General features: G+C 38.4%; 1 protein-coding gene and 1 pseudogene across 2 annotated transcripts in view; both read right to left on the bottom strand.

Moving 5' to 3' along the window:
- Positions 1-19,321, bottom strand: part of LOC122673832 — a 53,364-nt pseudogene extending 34,043 nt beyond the window's left edge. The window contains exons 1-9 of the transcript XR_006334841.1: positions 19,298-19,321; positions 15,880-15,955; positions 13,699-13,870; positions 11,565-11,678; positions 9,966-10,076; positions 9,624-9,749; positions 6,602-6,630; positions 5,200-5,374; positions 4,679-4,849 (exon numbers count right to left, since the gene is read on the bottom strand). The product of XR_006334841.1 is annotated as a phosphatidylcholine translocator ABCB4-like (transcript). The remainder of the gene's footprint in view (positions 1-4,678; positions 4,850-5,199; positions 5,375-6,601; positions 6,631-9,623; positions 9,750-9,965; positions 10,077-11,564; positions 11,679-13,698; positions 13,871-15,879; positions 15,956-19,297) is intronic.
- Positions 1,244-4,771, bottom strand: LOC122673835 (biogenesis of lysosome-related organelles complex 1 subunit 2-like). The gene is made up of 3 exons (XM_043871732.1): positions 4,679-4,771; positions 3,470-3,516; positions 1,244-2,136 (listed from the first exon to the last, which is right to left on the bottom strand). Exon 3 carries the CDS (start codon positions 2,121-2,123, stop codon positions 1,689-1,691), a length of 435 nt encoding a protein of 144 aa, XP_043727667.1. The 5' UTR covers positions 2,124-2,136; positions 3,470-3,516; positions 4,679-4,771; the 3' UTR covers positions 1,244-1,688.
- Positions 19,322-20,254: the final 933 nt, after the last annotated feature.

Genomic DNA, 20,254 nt, shown 5'->3' on the forward strand with positions numbered 1-20,254 from the left:
ATGGTAAAGAATCTGCCTGCAATGCAGAAGACCCAGGTTTGATCCCTGGGTCAGGAAGATTCCCTGGAGAAGGAAATGGCAACCCACTCCAGAATTCTTGCCTGAAGAATCCCAGGGACAGAGGGGCCTGGCGGGTTACCATTGATGGGGTTGCAGAGTCAGACACAACTGAGTGACTAACACACAAGAAAGCATCAAAAGACAGAGACGAGAGCATAACTCTACTGGACAACATTTAAGACTGTTCTTTGATTTTTAGCAATGGGGCCCCAAAGGAAACCTTCATAAATCTTTACTGATATACTAAGAAGGAAGTTGCACAGCTTTGTCCATGAATGATAAGGTATATAGGAAATAATTCGATCAATCTAATTATATTCATGATACTAACAGTGATGAGTAACTGCTAACAGTGGCTGGGTTTATCATTTGATAACAATAGGTTAATGCTATGTCAACTTAAAAAAATAAAAACAAAGGAATTGGGAGTCAGACTTGTGATTAAATGACTGGTGTGCAGGAGAAACAAAGTATGTATTTGTGAATTTCGAAGTTAGCAACTGTCACCCTTGACCAAAGAATTTTCGCTAGAGTAGAGGAGATGTGACACAAAAGAATATGTTCAAACCCTCCCACGATGACAAGACACTGGCAAACAAGTATCCCAGATTCAAGGAGACCAACTGTGAAGAAATCTGAAACTTCTAATGTTGGATGTGCAGGCGGGCTTCCCTGGTGGCTGTGACGGTGAAGAATCCGACTGCGACGCGGGAAACCTGGGTTCGATCCCTGGGCTGGGAAGATCCCCTGGAGGAGGGCTTGGCAGCCCACTCCAGTGTCCTTGCCTGGAGAATCCCACAGACAGAGGAGCTTGGCAGGTACAGCGCCTGGGCTCCCAAAGAGCTGGACACGACTGTGTGATTGAGCACACAGCACAGAAATGAGAGGTGGGCCCAAACAGAGGAAGGACTGATCTATGAGTCTCTTTGACTTCTGGGGAAAAAAGCATAAATGGAAACTTTTAGGGATCATTTCACTAGATCACTATTTTCATTCTTTTCCTGCCCCTCCAGTATGGAAACACTATGAGTAGAAGAGGGACACAGGTACAAAACTTTGTGATTATTGACTTTCTTTAAAAAATCAAAATATCAAATCTGCTTTTCTATTCTTCTTTAAGATTTTATACTGAAAAACCTATTATTTATTTTGAAGAACAGTTGCTATCTTTTTGTTTGTTTTCCCTTTTTAATTTAGAATCTTGTTAGCAATACATTACATCCTTGATAGAAAAAAACAACCTTTTACACAGTAACTCAAAAACCAACCATTTAAGAAAGTAATATAGTAATCAACTGCTACCAGGGTAAAGAGCTCCTCTCATTTGATTCTACTGGCAGGCCCAGGTTTATCTGAAATTTGAGAAACTCTCTGTCCTGAATGGATGATGAAGCATTCAAGTAAAAGGTAAGGAGTTGTTGAGTTTCTGAGGATTCTGCCTCAAAAGAAGTTCTTCCAGGGACAGCCATAGTTCTCCAGTTTACTTCAATGTTGCTATGTTTCTGGGACGGCCAGCATAGTTGCCTTTTGAGGAGTTTTGACAATTCATCAACCTCAAGATTCAGGTCTCATAAAACATTCTTCCCACATTAAAAAAGACTTTGTCCCCACAGTAAAACAGTAGTTTTTCATCGCTTCTCCAGCTTCTTGTACTTGGCTTCCAGTTTTTTTGAATATGCATCCAACTTGTAGGCTGCCTGCTCAAGAGCTGCTACTTGCTCCTCAATTATGTTGATCTGATCCAGATAAGGCTGCAGTCCAGCACACTTCTGGTTTAAGTCCTTTAAGTTTCTACTAATGTTTATAGCAATATCTTTCATTTCAAGATACCTCAGGCTGGTTAGTTTATTCATATTTTCCAGCAGCTTATAGTCTTCACTGGTGGCCGTCAGTTCCCCAGTCAGGTAAGTTGCCATTTTGGAGAACATGTCCCGACAGAGCTCATTTATGTCAGCCTCAGCAGGCTCCTTTGCTTCCTCAGCAGTCTCCACGGCGACATCATCTCGAACTGGCTCCTCGCGGTGGGTCGCGAGGACACCCTCGGCCGCCGCCGCCGCTGCCATCAACAGTTGCTATCTATTGAGCCAAAAGTGGATATGATCATTAATTATTTTTTTCTAATGTAGAATGTGTTATTCAATGAGCTAGGCCATGGTAATCAATTCAGTAAAAATTTATTCAGGCTTTACTCTGTGCAGGCACTGGAATAGATGTTATAGAGTAAACATGAGCCATTTATCAGTTCTACCTCTTAGGAGAGAGAAAGAGAGAAAGCATATAAATAAACAGCTAATTACAATAACATGGTGCCAGACAAGACATGGTGATAAATGTAGAAAGGATCTACAAAAGGAAAATATTACGTTTCCAGGCTAGGTAATCAGAGAGGAGAAACAGTAATAGTGTTATATATATCCTTATGCTCCTCAAAGGACAGAGAATTACAAAACTCAACTTTTCATTGTTAAAAGAAAGTTGGAAAGAAAAAAAAAAATAAAATAAGAAAGTTGGTTTTTAACCAGAGGGACCAGCCAACTGACTGACCAGTATCACTGGGGGAGAGTGCAGTATGAAGGACTTCCCTCTTAAAAGGCATAGTTTATTGTCTGAAAAATATTTGAGTTATCTTGCAATGTATGGAGTCAATTCTGTAGATTAGAAAACTTCTGTAGCAACTACAGTAGATAAAGAATGGCCAAACATACTTTGCGGCTATTCCCTTCAGAGATGGACTGTATTTTTCCACCTCCTCAAATCTGGGCAGGCCATGTGACTAGTTTTAAGCAAAAGATGTGAAGGAGTGAATGCTTGTTCAATGTCTGAAGCACAGACTTCAAGAGGCCTTAGAGCTTCTGGGTTTGCCAACACAAATTGCTAAAATTGAAAGAAGAAATGTATCCAAATGTGAATTGAAACTTGCAAGGATACAACTTCTGCTGACAGAATCCACATCATGAACAGACTGGTCAGTCATTCTGCTTGTTTAGCACAGCCAGGGCTGCCACCCTGAATGCACACCTCCTAGAAATCTTTGGGGCCTGGGTCCAGGGCTGGCTGGGACTTTTCCCTAAATATCTCTTATCGCACGTAACTTTATGCTAAAAAAGCTATACTGACATGTTTTAAATCGATTGTTTAATGAATGCATGCATTTGTTTCTATGATTTCCTGATTTAAGTCACTTCTAATTAACCAACCAAATATAAGTCCCCTATCTATTATTAAGTCCTTGAGACTTAATAAACATGAAAGCAATGTAATTCAGTACACAAATTTATGAGGAATAATTATCATATTCTCTCATTAATTATTAAATTACATTATATAAAACAAGCCAAAATGTTAATATGATAAAGCACAAAGCCTGAATTAACTACTTACAGCACACAAGGCAGTTGTGTTTACTTACGATTCAAGTATAAGTTTTCCCGAGAAAATAAGGTTCATACAGCTCATCTGTATAATTTCAAGAGGACACATATCAGATATAAAATAAATAATATACACATACATATATGTATGACTGAATCATTTAGCTGTACACCTGAAACTAATGCAACATGTAAAGCAACTATATTTCAATAAAAACTGAAAAATAAAGTAGGTCAATTCAAAAAAACAGTATTTCAAGAGGCAACGTGGATAGACTGTTGAATAACTTGCACATTTTATTACTAAACTTTCTGAAGTCAAAAATGCTTATGACGTTTATGTGTGTGAAATCTATTTACATAGTGTCATCTGACTAGTCTTCATACTGTGTTGTCATGACAGATGACACCAGCACGAACCTTGAAGTGTCCCAAGGTAAGGTTCATGCTGCGAAGCTTCAGCTTAGTAAAGACGACAGTGAGAGATTTAGAAACACTGAGCCAGGCCCATGAGTTCAGCGGCCTTGAAATATGTTCCTTATTTATATGCTTAAAGAAACACACAAATCGAACTTTATTTCCAGAAAAGCACCCCTTCACTTTTATGAACAGATAAAGATGATGTACTGCTACAAAATAAGGCAAGTATTTTGAACTGCTTTTCAGATGGACCACTGGGTAAGTAATCAGAATTTTCTTTGTACATTTTACTGCAAGAACTTTTGATTAAAGTCCTAACCTATGTGTAAAAAACCAAACAAAACCCCCAAAGCTAAGCAGCTCACTGCACAGGCCTGGACTGGGGGATAACTGCACCTTGGTCCAATAAAGCAAGCCAGGAAATGGGCTGCCCGCCTCTCTCTGCAATGTGCCCTGACAGAAAGGAGAAATCAAGAAAGTCCCATGGCATTGACATGTACACACTGCTGTATCTAAAATGGATAACCAACCTACTGAATAGCACAGGGAACTCAATGTCATGTGGCAGCCTGGGTGGGAGGGAGTTTGGGGGAGAGTGGATTCCTGGATTGGAAATGCTGAGGCGCTCTGCTCTGCACCTGAAACTATCACAACACTGCTAATCAACTGCACTCCAACATGAAATAAAACGCTAAAAACAAAAGCCCCACGAGTGAGCTTTATCTGCTCTTGTGTTCACGTTTTTCAGCCTAGGCTCGCAAAGCATTGGTGAGAATTTTAGGAAAGTTTCAGTGGGCTGGTCCTTCAGGGGTGGAGGATCCACCCACCTTATCCAGGGCCGCCTGAACCTCGGCTTCACTCTCCGTGTCCAGCGCTGAGGTGGCCTCGTCCAGCAGCAGGATCTTGGGGTTGCGAACCAGCGCCCGGGCGATGGCGATTCTCTGCTTCTGTCCACCGCTCAGCTGGACCCCTCTCTCTCCAACCAGGGTGTCAAATTTCTACAACAGAAAGCGTGGTAGAGCTCTTGAAATATTTCAAATAGAAGCAGCTATGGAGTCTAGGGATTCATGGAAGACGACAGTGCGTTTCATTTTGACTAACGTAATGAATCACAAATCATAATAAATCATGTCACATTCTAAAAAACTACTAACACAAACTCTGTATAAAATTTCCTATGAGTCACTGTACCAAGCTACACTCCTTAACCCTCCAAACGGATAATTCAAGGGACTTACCTAGCAAAGTTGGACAACCTGGAACCTCAAACATTATTAGCTTAAGTTTGAAGAAAGAACTCGGTGGCATGAGTGAAGTTCGAGGGCACTCAAATGAACAGAGGCTTTACCTGTGGTAATCTCATGATAAACTCATAGGCGTTGGCTTCCTTCACAGCTTGCTTTATTTCATCCATGGTGACATTTCCACGGCCGTAACGGATATTTTCAGCAATGGTGGTGGCAAAGAGCACTGGCTCCTGACTCACCACTCCAATTATTTCCCTCAGATACTTTACATTAAATGTCCTAATATCCTATTGCATTTATTTCTGCCTTAATTTTTAAGATTTCTTTCCTTCTTCATTTCTTCCTTCTCTAATTGCTTTAGGTGTAGAGTTAGGTTATTTATTTGGCTTTTTTCTTGTTTCTTGATGTAAGCCTGTAATGCTATGAACCTTCCCCTTAGCACTGCTTTTACAGTGTCCCATAGGTTTTGGGTTGTTGTGTTTTCATTTTCATTCATTTCTATAATCAAAAAATGGGCCAGAGAACTAAACAGACATTTCTCCAAAGAAGACACACAGATGGCTAACAAACACATGAAAAGGTGCTCAACATCACTCATTATTAGAGAAATGCAAATCAAAACCACAATGAGGTACCATTACACACCAGTCAGGATGGCTGCTATCCAAAAGTCTACAAGCAATAAATGCTGGAGAGGGTGTGGAGAAAAGGGAACCCTCTTACACTGTTGGTGGGAATGCAAACTAGTACAGCCGCTATGGAAAACAGTGTGGAGATTTCTTAAAAAACTGGAAATAGAACTGCCATATGACCCAGCAATCCCACTTCTGGGCATACACACTGAGGAAACCAGATCTGAAAGAGACACATGCACCCCAATGTTCATCGCAGCACTGTTTATAATAGCCAGGACATGGAAGCAACCTAGATGCCCATCAGCAGATGAATGGATAAGGAAGCTGTGGTACATATACACCATGGAATTTTACTCAGCCGTCAAAAAGAATTCATTTGAACCAGTCCTAATGAGATGGATGAAACTGGAGCCCCTTATACAGAGTGAAGTAAGCCAGAAAGATAAAGAACATTACAGCATACTAACACATATATATGGAATTTAGAAAGATGGTAACGATAACCCTATATGCAAAACAGAAAAAGAGACACAGAAATACAGAACAGACTTTTGAACTCTGTGGGAGAAGGTGAGGGTGGGATGTTTCAAAAGAACAACATGTATACTATCTATGGTGAAACAGATCACCAGCCCAGGTGGGATGCATGAGACAAGTGCTCCGGCCTGGTGCACTGGGAAGACCCAGAGGAATCGGGTAGAGAGGGAGATGGGAGGGGGGATCGGGATGGGGAATAAGTGTAAATCTATGGCTGATTCATGTCAATGTATGACAAAACCCACTGAAATGTTGTGAAGTAATTAGCCTCCAACTAATAAAAAAATTAAAAAAAAATAAAATAAAAAAATTAAAAAAAAAAAAAATAAATGTCCTAATATCCTGCCCATCGATGATAATCTGGAGAAACAAGACACTTCCATTAAATCTTTTAAACCATCTGACGTTGAAAGCATTTGTCACCAAAAAAGCCTCAGCTAATGTGTGATTCACGTTGTAGAGCAGAAACCAAGACAACACTGTAAAGGAATTATCCGCCAATTTAAAAAAATAACAATAAATCCACTGGATCCATACAAACTGATGAGCTATTTATGATTTTACCACATGACATGTAAATAAAATGGTGCTAATAAAATTTTTTCTTTTCCTTTTTCTGGCCATGCCACTTGGCTTGCGGGATCCTGGTTCTCAAGCAGGGAATCAGATCCAGGCCATGCAGTCAAAGTGCTGAGTCCTAACCACTTAGAGCGCCAGGGAACTCCTGCTAATAAAGTTTCTTCACTAGCACTCACATAATATTAAAGTCAGCACCAGTGATTTATATCTTTATTCTTTTAAGAGACACTTTAGTGGGATTATCAGCTATTTCTGCTTGCTGTGTTTACAAAGGTGCTATATTTTGAATGCTTTAATCTTTTATTTAAATTATTACCATTCAATTTATACACTGGAATCTATTATTTTAATTGGGGTGTTTTCAACATTGGTGAAACCATCTTTTAAATAATCTTTATCAGAACTTTACATATTATTTTTAGAATATAGCTCAATAAAATCTGTTTGCTGACAAGACAAAAAGAAAAAAAAAAAACCTTAGCTAATATTTAACTTATTTCAGTGGTTAGAAATGGGAATTCGAAATAAAGAGCAATGTGCAAGGCTAAGAATAAAGTCTATTCTCTCTTTTGATTTTATTATCTTATGTATACTGTTTTTCATGGATGGAATATTCTCCATAAATGATTATATATTGCTATGTATTTTGGCATAACTATGATTTTTGCTTACCATTATTAAATCTGAATTAAAATGGCCATTTACCTGCCTAGTCTACATATCACTTTGATGGCCTTATGATGTTTTACTCTACATAATGTGTCAATAACACAATGTACTTCTGCATTTCCCACCTGCAGAGTATTTGGCTTCGTGCAAAGAACACTGAAGGACAATCATAGTAAAAGGACAGAATGACCAGACTGAAGAGTATGTTTCATTTTCTCTTCTCCAATAATAATTGCTTAACTCACAATGACTGGCACATGTTGGGTATTTATTATTTGCTGAATAAAGGTTGAACAAACTCTCTAAAAAGATTTTTAATAATTTACAGTGTCAGCAGGAATATACAAATACATATTTGCTTCACTGTAATTTACTGGCTTTTATCACATTAATGTCTTTTCTAATTAGTAAGTATATGGTGTAGGTTATATTTAATTCATATATAAGTGAAATTCAGCATTTCTTGAAACTTTTTTACAAATCTACATTTATTCTCAAGAGATATATGCATGGTCATAGCCTCTGATAGATTCATATTAAGTTATAAAATAGTAATATAATAGTTTTACCATGTATCATAAATTTTTCATTTCAATTTCTTTCTTTCTTAAACTATAGTTTTACTGATTTTTATTGGAGAGAGGGTTTAAGGGAAAATTGAATCAATCAACTGTACCACTGGGCATTTTTTCCATTATTTCAGCAGTAAGAAAACTTAATTCACAATTTGAACAGTGAATATCTCTGAGTTATAGAATTTCTAAAGACCTTTTTTTCCTGCTGACATGTATTTTCTTTTAAAAATGTATTACTCCAATAGTAATTTTTAAAATAAGATGTTTTCTAACACTTATCCTCAATGTAAGTATTTACTAGGCTCTCTTTTAAAAATGAAAAAAATTGTTTATACTTAAACCAACCTAGAGTTTGCTTTAGGAAATGAGAATGGGCCCATGTTCCTACTTGGTATATCAGATTTTTCAAAGAAATTTTGTTAATTTTATTAAAGAAAGTAAATAATTCGTGTATCCTAGAATCTCTGTCCTATGTTAATGCCTTTTTGTGTTTTTTTTTGTTTTTCTGTGTAAATTGTAAACTTCTGTTTTCATAATTACAATACATTTCAATGTCAGGTAAACTCAATGTTTGCAAGTCAGTACAACTGAAGAAATTTGAATATTTACTGTGGGCCCCTATTTATTAATATTAAATTTACTGATTTTGAACACTGTTTTGTGATTAAGAGAATGTTGTCTTCTCAGAAAACACATTCTGCTTTGCTATACGCCTGAAACTAACACAACATTGTAAAACAACCTATAATCCAATAACATTAAAAAAATGAAATTATATTCTAATGTATGTGAGGGTCAAGGGGCGATAATATCTTTAACTTACTCTCAAAGGTTCAGAAAAAAACCGGTATGTATGTTTGTGTTGTGTTTTATACATACACATAAACATGTAGTAAGAAAGAGATGATAATAAGGCAAGTAGGTCAAAATAAAAACAATTAATAAATCTGGGTGAAAAGTATAGGTGAGTTCCTTACTTGCAACTTTTCTGTAAGTTGGAATTTATAACAAAAATTTTAAAAGATCAATGGATGGCCATTACTGTTTCTCATGTCCTCAGTTTCTTGGAGACTGTTCCACTTTCCCCTTCAGATATTCCAACACTGAAGAAAACTCAACTGTCTTTGATGAATTTAATTACTGCCCTAAGATTCCTTGTGACCCTGAACACAAGCTTATTGACAATTACTAATGTGGAACATTTTAAACCAAACTCAGTAAGTCACTGAAAATAATCCTCTCAGTGGTTTGGATGACTATTTTCCAGTGACACAGTGGATTATGAAAGGCTTGTTGGAACAGAGGAGAGCACTGTCTAGCTTCTTTGAGTTTTATCATCTTAACTACTTTTGTCAAAATAGCCCAAGGGTTTGAAGGTCTTACCCAGATGCACTGCAATTCCATAGCACCCCCCGCCCTTTTTTTTAAACCAAAATTGGATTCACATGCAAATATGTTATCAAAAAAATTTTCTAAGGGCTATTTGATACCCCGCTTCCCACTTGGAAGAGCGGGGCTCTCCCCACTTACCCGCCCCACGTCAGGGTCGTACAGCCTCTGCACCAGCTGGACTACTGTGCTCTTCCCACAGCCGCTGTTCCCAACCAGGGCCGCCGTCTGCCCGCTCTCTACCCTCAGGTTGAGGCCCTTCAAGATCTTTAAGGGAAAGAGAGAAAAACAGTACACTTCACATCAAGAGCCTGAAGGAGAAGTAATCTGACTCAATTTCACATTTGGAAAAATAGTATTAAATAAGGGAATATAACCCCCAAAGGAAAAGGCACATACATATCAAAATAACAGAGACTGTGGATTCCTGAAGATGATTAAACAATCAATCTAAATTAGGAATCCCTATAAATATAACAATACTTTGACATCCGGCCGAGCAGGATAACAGAAATGAACACCTTTAAACTCCAAATTCCCTTTAATGTTGTCTGGTTTGTGTCCTCTCTCTGAAAAACTGTCAATTTTAGGGTCCTAAACAAAACAAAATTCAATCATAACATTTTTAAGGAATATGCTTCAGCAATTCCAAAAACAGGACCCAGAGAAGCATAATTCCCTTCACGTGAGTCAGAACCCAAGTTGAAGACTGTATATGTGTGTGTGTGTGTGTGTGTATGTTTGTGTTTATGTGTTTAAGGAAGTATTCCTTCTCTGAAAATAGGTTTTTCTTAAAAAGCACATAAGGGATCTATTCTTTTCATTTCATATGATATTTCACTTTAAGTTTCTGGCATATCCTCATAAATTTTCTAAATGTACATTCCTATGACTGCAATTACAAAATATACTATAATTGATATATCCAGGTATTTCAGCATTTAGTGAAAATTAGCTTATTTCTAAACAATAAGTGTGTGGACTGGATTGAGAAGACTGAACAATTGGTTAGGGACAAGTTAGTTTGGAATGATGTAAATTTTCAATATATGCAGAAGCTGAACAATTTTCTCATGACTTAGACTGATGAAACAGGAATTGCTTGGACTAGACAATTACATTTCAGTTAGCTAGCTAGCATTTTCTCTGTGTAAATACAGAGACCACTTTTAATGTGTCAAAATGATTTTCTTTATTTCACTTCAGTCAGGATAACTTATGCAATACAATTGATTCAAAATTATATCATATATACAGTGATCATTTTTTCTTTTTTGAGAGAGAGGGCAACCCACAGCAAAACATACTATCAATTTTGGTCCCACCAATCATTTTTCCATACACTCATCCTGTCTACAAAGCATAATATTCTCAGTCTGGCTACAAAATGAAAGAGCAAAGGAGAAAAACTAGGAAGACAAACATCTTTGCTTTGAACTCTAATAATAACACACTAGTTCAGATGCACTTTCCCAAATGAGATCAGTGCTATTTGATTAAAGATAAGCATTCAGAAATATTTTTTCTTTAAAATAAACTTTACTGGAGAGAGAACTCTTTTTAAAAAAAAAAAAAATCTGTTCTCCTTTATAAAAGTTCTTAGCACATTCTGCCTTTTATTCCCCAATTGGCTAACTCAAACTTAAATTTATTAAACCCTAACTTGAGGCAGGGATGGCAATAAGCACTTCTAACCTCATTTATTCCTCACTTGAAGTCCCATTTCCATTATTTATTATTATTTTGTATTGATTCTTTAATTTGGAACCATTGTGAATGTTACAAATAGTCAACTCTAGGCTTAACCAGAAAAAGTTTCCTCATCATTTAGAGCTGGTTTTGATTACTGATCTTGGGATCCTGTGAGTTCTCAGACTCAGAATATAATGCAAATAATTAACCTTGAAAAAGAGGTATTTTTTCAAACTTTCACAAATATTCAAAAGAGGCATTTGGTTTTATTCATTAAGGAGCAGAGGTTCTTCATGTCACTTAATTTTTACAGGACATTTAACATAAAGCCAGATTTAATTATCCAGGCCTCAAACACATTTTCAGCATTAAAAATAATAAATGACTCACATTATCAATAATAGCAAAGATCGCATATGCTGCTCCTCTTGCATTGGCAAAAGCATCAATACAGGGAGCCGCCTGTCCAATGCTGAAGGCGCCGATCAGGACTGAGAAAAAGACCTGAGCAAAAGAGCACAAGGAAAAGTTACCTGTCCCATCCCAGTGTCCACTGTCACCTGAGACATCATGTTCGGACACAGGCTGCCCGAAGGGTCAAGATCAGGTCTGTCCCTTGAAGATTTTTTTCAGCACAAGAGCAAAATTTACAAGGTCACTACAGAATTTTGTTGCACATATGGGTTTCTTCAACCTCAAAAATATTTTTTCATCTATCTTGTCAAACTATTGGTTGTTCTTCTCCTGGGCTTAGACAAAATCAGAAGGATTTTTCAAACCTGTTGCCTTGATTCTGAAGCTATTGCCACCAGAGGAAAACATTTTCCATCAGTATTATTCATTACTACATTATTTTCTCTAACTATGCATGGAATTACACAGAATGTTCAAGATGAAACAAGGTAGATTTTGGCCCCATATAACTTTCCTTAAAAAGTGCCATGTTTTATATATATATATATATTTTGATAAGATTTTTAACATTAAAAAGTAACAGTTCACACATTATAAATCACATCTGTGTGCATTAGTTAATAATTCCTTTACACAATTAGTCTGTATTATAGCACACAAACTTAACACATTTCCCTTTTTTTTTCACTAGGAAAACAAATTGATACAGAAAAGTCAAGACTGTAGTTTCAGAAATCTAGGTTATTAGCATACATTAACTGAGAAAAACATAAATGAAGAGAAATGACTCCTTTCTCTCTGGGCATGGTGAAGCATCTACTTATAGTTCGGCTTTTCTCAGAAGATGACAAAAAAACAAAAACACTTAACATACCAGGACTCAAACATCTATCTACTATCTGCAATACAGAGAAAGACCAGCAAGAGAGCAAAACAATGTCCCTACCAGAAGCAATGCCATAAAGTTAACACACTCGAGTCCTTGGTCTTTATGAAGACGTCATCACTGGGCTCCCTGCATCATGGGATCACTCTGCCCTCCTATTTGGGAGAAGTCACTGTCTACACCCAACAAATGGGGAGACCAGGCCAGAGAGGATGAATGCCAGAGTCAGGGCTCAACCTCCCTGCTTTGTAAAATTTAGCAAATGAGGAAGTAAAGAGAGGTGGAGTGCTTCCAAGCTGACAAGGAGAGGGGACCAACCAACATGAGAAAAAACAGACTCGGCAGTGATGACACCTCATCCAGCCAAACAGCCCTCAACACTTTGACGGGGGTCTGAAGGTACCACTCTAGAGAACATTCTGAAATGATACATTTTCATAATGCCCCTAAGTCATCATCAAGGGGTCAAACTGTGTTCCATGTCCTCTGTTTAGAAAGACAGGGAAGTGCAGGTTTTAAAACATGGCTAGTTGAATGGTTACATGGTGTCCTGACCATCACTGACATGGAAAGAAGGTCACAATATCTTGTTTATAAAAAAATTTACAAAAAGATATGCATAATACAATTTAGGTTTCAAGAGAAAAAAAACCATATACAGAAAATAATCTGGAAGATACACACCAGAAGTTATCATTAAGTGTATATGGATTTTTAGATCATAAGTAATTCTAAGTAATTTCTCATTTTTAAAAGTATTCTAATTTTTTGTATAACTAGTATGTATAATTTCTCTAATCATAAAATGAACTTGTTTTCATTTTATAGAAGAAAAAAAACTAAAATCACTTTTCATCTTGTATTTGAATAGCCAATATGATATAAATTTAATGTTTTCTCATACTATGATCTATGTATAATAATGTTTACTTTCTTATATAATGAAAATCACAGGCACAACGAGGATGGTGCCAATTGATATTTGTTCATTCATAAACTCTTTCCATCTTTCTTTATATGCTCCATGTTTCTCAACTGGCCTAACCACATGTTACGCTCTGTGTATTCTAGAAGGCCAGCTCTGCATAGGACTGAGCAAAGATTTGCCACAAGTAAAAAGGTTAGAACTATGGTTCATCCTTCAAAAAGGAGGAAAATGAAAGAAGAGGTAGAGAGATAAACAATATTTTCAGATTTGTCACAAATATTAGGAAAATGACTTACTGTAATTGCATTTCCAATAGTGTATTCTTTGGCTATAACTAGAGTGGATCCATACCAGAAGGCCAGTGCATACGATGCATATATTAGCAGGAAGGCAGTGCCCATAGAAATGTTCGCTGAAATAACTTTTTTAATTCCAATCCTTTTGGCATTTTCTAGATGTTTCTGATACCTACCCGAAAATGAAGGGGGAAATATGATAATAAGAATCCATAATCTTAGCTATATTCCCCTCCTGGACAGCTAGAAGTTTAAGAGACAAAAGTCATCAAACAAGAAACCCGTGGAGATACCCAGCTGCCTGGGAACTGAACCAGTGCAGGGTCAGCCTGGACCACAACCCATCTGAGCCTTTTCTCTACTGGCCTGGACACAACTCCCTCAGTCCCCACCAGTCCCACCAATGTTCCCAGAGCTGATCCAGGACTGAACGCCCGACCCTGGGAGAACCTCACCATCAACCTTCATGGCCAGCATCACAAGTCAAGGTTAAGGAGGAAGAAGAGAAACCACGCCCACCAGGAGTGACACCAAAATGTAAACACTGTTTGGGACTCTTAAAGCAGTTACATTCTCAGGACAGGCTACTTTGTCTTCTCTGCTGTCCCACTGGGTGAAAGGGAAAGTGTGAGTCACTCAGTCATGTCTGACTCTTTGCAATTGCATGGACTGCAGCCCACCAGGCTCCTCTGTCCATGGGATTCTCCAGGCAAGAATACTGGAGTGGGTTGCCATTGAGCTTCCTGACCCAAGGGTTGAACCTGGGTCTCCTGCATTGCAGGCAGATTCTTTACCATCTGAGCCACCAGGGAAGCTTGACCCCATTGGGTAAGGGATGCAAATTCTACCTGTTTGTGTACTTATCCTCCAGTCTTTGCTTTTTTGCTTCGCTTTGGTTTCCGTTTTGTTCTGTTTTTGATTAAGCCAGGGTACAGGGTACAAAGAGGTCACTACTTATGGGATATAGTTTCTTACTCAACTTTTTTAGATTTCAGTTTCATCACTTGTAAAATGGAATTACTTTTTAAAAATTGAAGTATAGTTGATTTACAGCATTGTGATAGTTTCAGATGTACAAAGGGATGCAGCCACACACACACACACACATTTTTCAGATTCTTTTACCTTACAGATTATTACAACATATTGACTACAGTTCCCTGTGCTGTAAGTAGGTCCTTGTTGCTTACCTATTTTATATAGAGTAGTGAGTGTATGTTAATCCTGAACTCCTAATTTCCTCCCCCCTCCTTTTCCCTTTGGTAACCATAGGTCTGTTTTCTATGGCTGTGAGTCTGTTTCTGTTTTGAAATAAGTTCATTTGTATCGTTTTTTAGGCTGCCTATTGTCGTAGGATATCTGTCTTTGTCTGGCTTACTTCTCGTAGGATGACAGGCTCTAGGCCCATGCACAATGGCTGCAAATGGCATTACAAAGTGGAGGTACTGATGCCCACCTTGCCAGATGGTGCAAGGTGGACAGACAATGTGAGAAAGTTGTTAGAACAGTGCTGGCACACAGTTGGGGCAATCTGATAAATCCTATTCTTATTATTATTGCCATTGTTTTAGAATTTAATCTCTTCCTAAATACCACTCATTCTATTATTACCATAAGTTTAAATATTTAGTAAAATCCGTTATTACTGGCTTCTGGGATTTGACATGAAGGTACACATGTCTAGAATGGTTCTGTTAAATAACCATGTTTTTTTTCCATCAATTTCAGTTAAGCCTGTCATTCCATGAGAGATGCAGAGAGTATATAAAATTTAATTTTGGCTCCTTAAAGTCAGAAAAGAAAAAATCCACTGGATGTACAATGAGACTTTAGGGAAAATATCACATCCATTAGAATGTTTCTAACAAAAACAAACAACACCATATCTTTTTTAGTTTAACCAAATAAGATGCTGAGAATTTATTCATTTTTAAAAATGCATCCTGCCACCCAAAATTATATCTTTTAATTACTGAAAGCACCTGAGCCTCCGGTGCTCTTTCCTCAGTGCTGGGCGAGGCACTGACTCAGCAGAGCTTTGTCCCTGGGGGGACAGCCGGCACCCCACGCCCGGGGCTGTGCTGAATCCCAGGGGGCCCGGCTGCAAGGTGCGGGCAGGGAGCTTTACATCTGCCCCAGTGACACGGGGTCCGGGGACACTGGTGGACATGCTGTAATTACCTTTGCTTAGATGGCTCGCCTTTTGCAGCTAATGGAGCGGCACTGATTACACTCATATCCTGAGGTGTGTGGGCTACTGTGTGCAGGAAACAGCAGTGAGAGAAAAAGGAAGCGGTTAGAGAACCAGGCACAGGTTGGCTGTCAAGAGGACTTAAGGAATAGAAAAACGGAGAATGAAAAAGAGGGGAGTGGGGACCTTTGCTTTCAAGGCTAGAGAATTTCCAGAGAATTTCTCTTTCATAGAGGCGGGGGCATCAGGAGTCCCGCAGAATGGCAAAAGAACATATTTTACATGGAGTCATACTTCAGTTATATTAGGGTATGTTATTATTTAAAGAAAACTGGTTGGAGAGTTGAGTAGCCTTTATTAGGGGGTATGTTCTGGCCCATACATTTTTGTCCATCAACTCCCCTTAGAGCAGAGGTACTCAACCTATAATCCCTGGTTAAGGAATTTGACCAGGGAAAATTTTACACTTTTAATTTTGTTAACCGCTAGCCAAAATTCAGCATTTCCTTCGATTATCAGTGCAGGCAACAAGCCCCTGTAGCGTTAGCAGTAACTGTGACTGTGTTGCCAATAGAAACCCCAGATCATTTTCATTTCATGTTCTACTTTTCACAGATATCTTGAAACACATTTTACCCCCAGACCTACTTTGAATTACAGTAGGTATTAGACCTATAGTTAGTTCTTGATATTCAATAGGTTAAAAATAGAGACATGGATTTCAGTTCAGTTCAGTTGTTCAGTCAAGTTCGACTCTTTGTGACCCCATGAACCACAGCACGCCAGGCCTCCCTGTCCATCACCAACTTCTGGAGTCCACCCAAACCCATGTCCATTGAGTCGGTGATGCCATCCAGCCATCTCATCCTCTGTCATCCCCTTCTGCCCCTGCCCCCAACCCCCCGCCCCCAGCATCAGGGTCTTTTCCAATGAGTCAGCTCTTGGCATCAGGTGGCCAAAGTATTGGAGTTTCAGCTTCAGCATCAGTCCTTCCAATGAACACCCAGGACTGATCTCCTTTAGGATGGACTGCTTGGATCTCCTTGCAGTCCAAGGGATTCTCAAGAGTCTTCTCCAACACCATAGTTCAAAAGCATCAATTCTTTGGTGCTCAGCTTTCTTCACAGTCCAACTCTCATATCCATACATGACCACTGGAAAAACCATAGCCTTGACTAGACGGACCTTTGTTGGCAAAGTAATGTCTCTGCTTTTTAATATGCTATCTAGGTTGGTCATAACTTTCCTTCCAAGGAGTAACCGTCTTTTAATTTCATGGCTGCAATCACCATCTGTAGTGATTTTGGAGCCTGAAAAAATTAAGTCAGCCACTGTTTCCCCATCTATTTGCCATGAAGTGATGGGACCAGATGCCATGATCTTAGTTTTCTGAATGTTGAGCTTTAAGCCAACTTTTTCACTCTCCTCTTTCACTTTCATCAAAAGGCTTTTTAGTTCCTCTTCAATTTCTGCCATAAGGGTGGTGTCATCTGCATATCTGTGGTTGTCACTGCTAAAACATTGCACTCTTTTTCTTCAGGCCTATGCTTTGATATGTGACTCTGTGTGGATGTCAGCCTTCATGCTCTTATTTCAGTCTACCAGTGTTCTCAGCCTTATATTAAAAATGCTGATGGAAGAAGAAAGCAAAACCTTTGTACTATGCTTTGAAAGATAGTAAAATTACTAGGATGAAAAAGCCTATAAGTCAAATTCAGTTCTCAGATTTCTGGTGAACCTGATTATCTTCATTTTCTTTGTTGTTTTGGGAGATTAAGAATTGGAAAATTTTTATGGTATAAACTGTGGTATAGTTTAGAAGTTTGTTGTGATAAATTCCTTACCAGTGAACAAGACATTGTCAGTACCAAAGGATAGTGATTACATTTTATAGATTGGTAACTGTGATTCATAGTTGCTGAATGATTTACTTGAGGCATCTTATAAGTAACATAGAGCTAGCAGTATAAGTACAGTTGAAGTGATGGGACCGGATGCCATGATCTTAGTTTTCTGAATGTTGAGCTTTAAGCCAACTTTTTCCTCTCCTCTTTAACTTTCATCAAGGGGCTCTTTAGTTCTTCTTCACTTCCTGCCATATGGGTGGTGTCATCTGCATATCTGAGGTTACTGATATTTCTCCTGGCAATCTCGATTCCTGCTTGTGCTTCTTCCAGCCCAGTGTTTCTCATGATGTACTCTGCATAGAAGTTAAATAAGCAAGGTGATAATATACTGCCTTGACGTACTCCTTTCCCTATTTCGAACCAGTCTGTTGTTCCATGTCCAGTTCTAACTGTTGCTTCCTGACCTGCATACAGGTTTCTCAAGAGGCAGGTGAGGTGGTCTGGTATTCCCAACCCTTTCAGAATTTTCCACAGTTTATTGTGATCCACACAGTCAAAGGCATTGGCATAGTCAATAAAGCAGAAATAGATGTTTTTCTGGAACTCTCTTGCTTCTTTGATGATCCAGAGGAGGTTGGCAATTTGATCTCTGGTTCTTCTGCCTTTTTGAAAATGAACTTGAACATCTGGAAGTTCATGGTTCATGTATTGCTGAAGCCCGGTTTGGAGAATTTTGAGCATTACTTTACTAGTGTGTGAGAGGACTACAATTTTGTGGTAGTTTGAGCATTCTTTGGCATTGCCTTTCTTTGGGATTGGAAGGAAAACTGACCTTTTCCAGTCTTGTAGCCACTGCTGAGTTTTCCAAATTTGCTGACATATTGAGTGTGGCACTTTCACAGCATCATCTTTCAGGATTTGAAATAGCTCAACTGGAGTTCCATCCCCTCCACTAGCTTTTTTCATAGTGATGCTTCCTAAGGCCCACTTGACTTCACATTCCAGGATGTCTGGCTCTAGGTGAGTGATCACACCATCGGGATCATCTGGGTCGTGAAGATCTTTTTTGTATAGTTCTTCTGTGTATTCTCGCCACTTCTTCTTAATATCTTCTGCTTCTGTTAGGTCCCTACCATTTCTGTTCTTTACTGAGCCCATCTTTGCATGAAATGTTCCCTTGGTATCTCTCATTTTATTGAAGAGATCTCTAGTCTTTCCCATTCTATTGTTTTCCTCTATTTCTTTGCATTGATTGCTGAGGATGGCTTTCTTATCTCTCCTTGCTATTCTTTGGAACTCTGCATTCAAATGGGTATATCTTTCCCTTTCTCCTTTGCTTTTTGCTTCCCTTCTTTTAACAGCTATTTGTAAGGCTTCCTCAGACAGCCATTTTCCTTTTTTGCATTTCTTTTTCTTGGGGATGGTCTTGATTCCTGTCTCCTGTACAATGTCACGAACCTCCATCCATAGTTCATCAGGCACTCTGTCTATCAGATCTAGTCCCTTAAATCTATTTCTCACTTCCACTGTTTAATCTTAAGGGATTTGATTTAGGTCATACCTGAATGGTCTAGTGGTTTTCCCTACTTTCTTCAATTTAAGTCTGAATTTGGCAATAAGGAGTTCATGATCTGAGCCACAGTCAGCTCCTGGTCTTGTTTTTGCTGACTGTACATAGAGCTTCTCCATCTTTGGCTGCAAAGAATAAATAGGGTAAGCAACCACAAATTAGGAAACCGTAACACAGCCTGAAATAAAAAACAAAGGAAAAGAAAATTCACACAAGATATGCAGGAAGAAGGAAGAACTCAACTACAGTAGAGAGTTCATACTTTAAGGCCAGAAACTAACTAAAGGGGAAGAAGGCTATCTTGAACTTGAAATCAGCTGGGATACTGAGAAAATCCAATGGAAATATCTGCAAGATAAACAACAAAAGTAACTAAGGATCCAATTTCAGTGGACCTTCTGTCAAAGATCATGTATTAATATTATGCTTAGAAGTAATTGGCCAACATTAGCAGATAGGGAAGATGGATAAGTTCAGAAGCAAGCAAAATAGGTACCTGTTGATATGAAGTTATTTTTCTCAGAAAGCTAATTCTAGCCTGACACCTAAATAAACTGATGTACAGAAATCCTATGTCCCCAAATTCCTGCATATTATACTTTTTCTTTTTGGCTGCACTGGTGGGCCTGCAGGATCTTTGTTCCCTGACCAGGGATCAAACCCATGCCCTCTGCAGTGGAAACAGAGTTGTAAGCATTGGACTGCCAGGGAAGATCCCGTGTATACTGTAGAAAGAATAGCTGCAAATATGGCTGAGATGTAAAGATTATAGTCACAATCTTCAATTCAAATATTCTATTTCATTGACAGGCTATGAATAGGCCCTGGAAAATGAGCTCAACTAGTCAAAGACTAAGCAAAGAAAAGAAATGTCTACATTTTACAGGCCTCAGGTTAGGGTGACTAAGTCACATCTCTGTGGCAGCAAATTTCTACAATGTGAATCTC

This window comes from Cervus elaphus, chromosome 18 (genome assembly GCF_910594005.1).
Source record: "Cervus elaphus chromosome 18, mCerEla1.1, whole genome shotgun sequence".
NCBI classification, from domain to species: domain Eukaryota; kingdom Metazoa; phylum Chordata; class Mammalia; order Artiodactyla; family Cervidae; genus Cervus; species Cervus elaphus.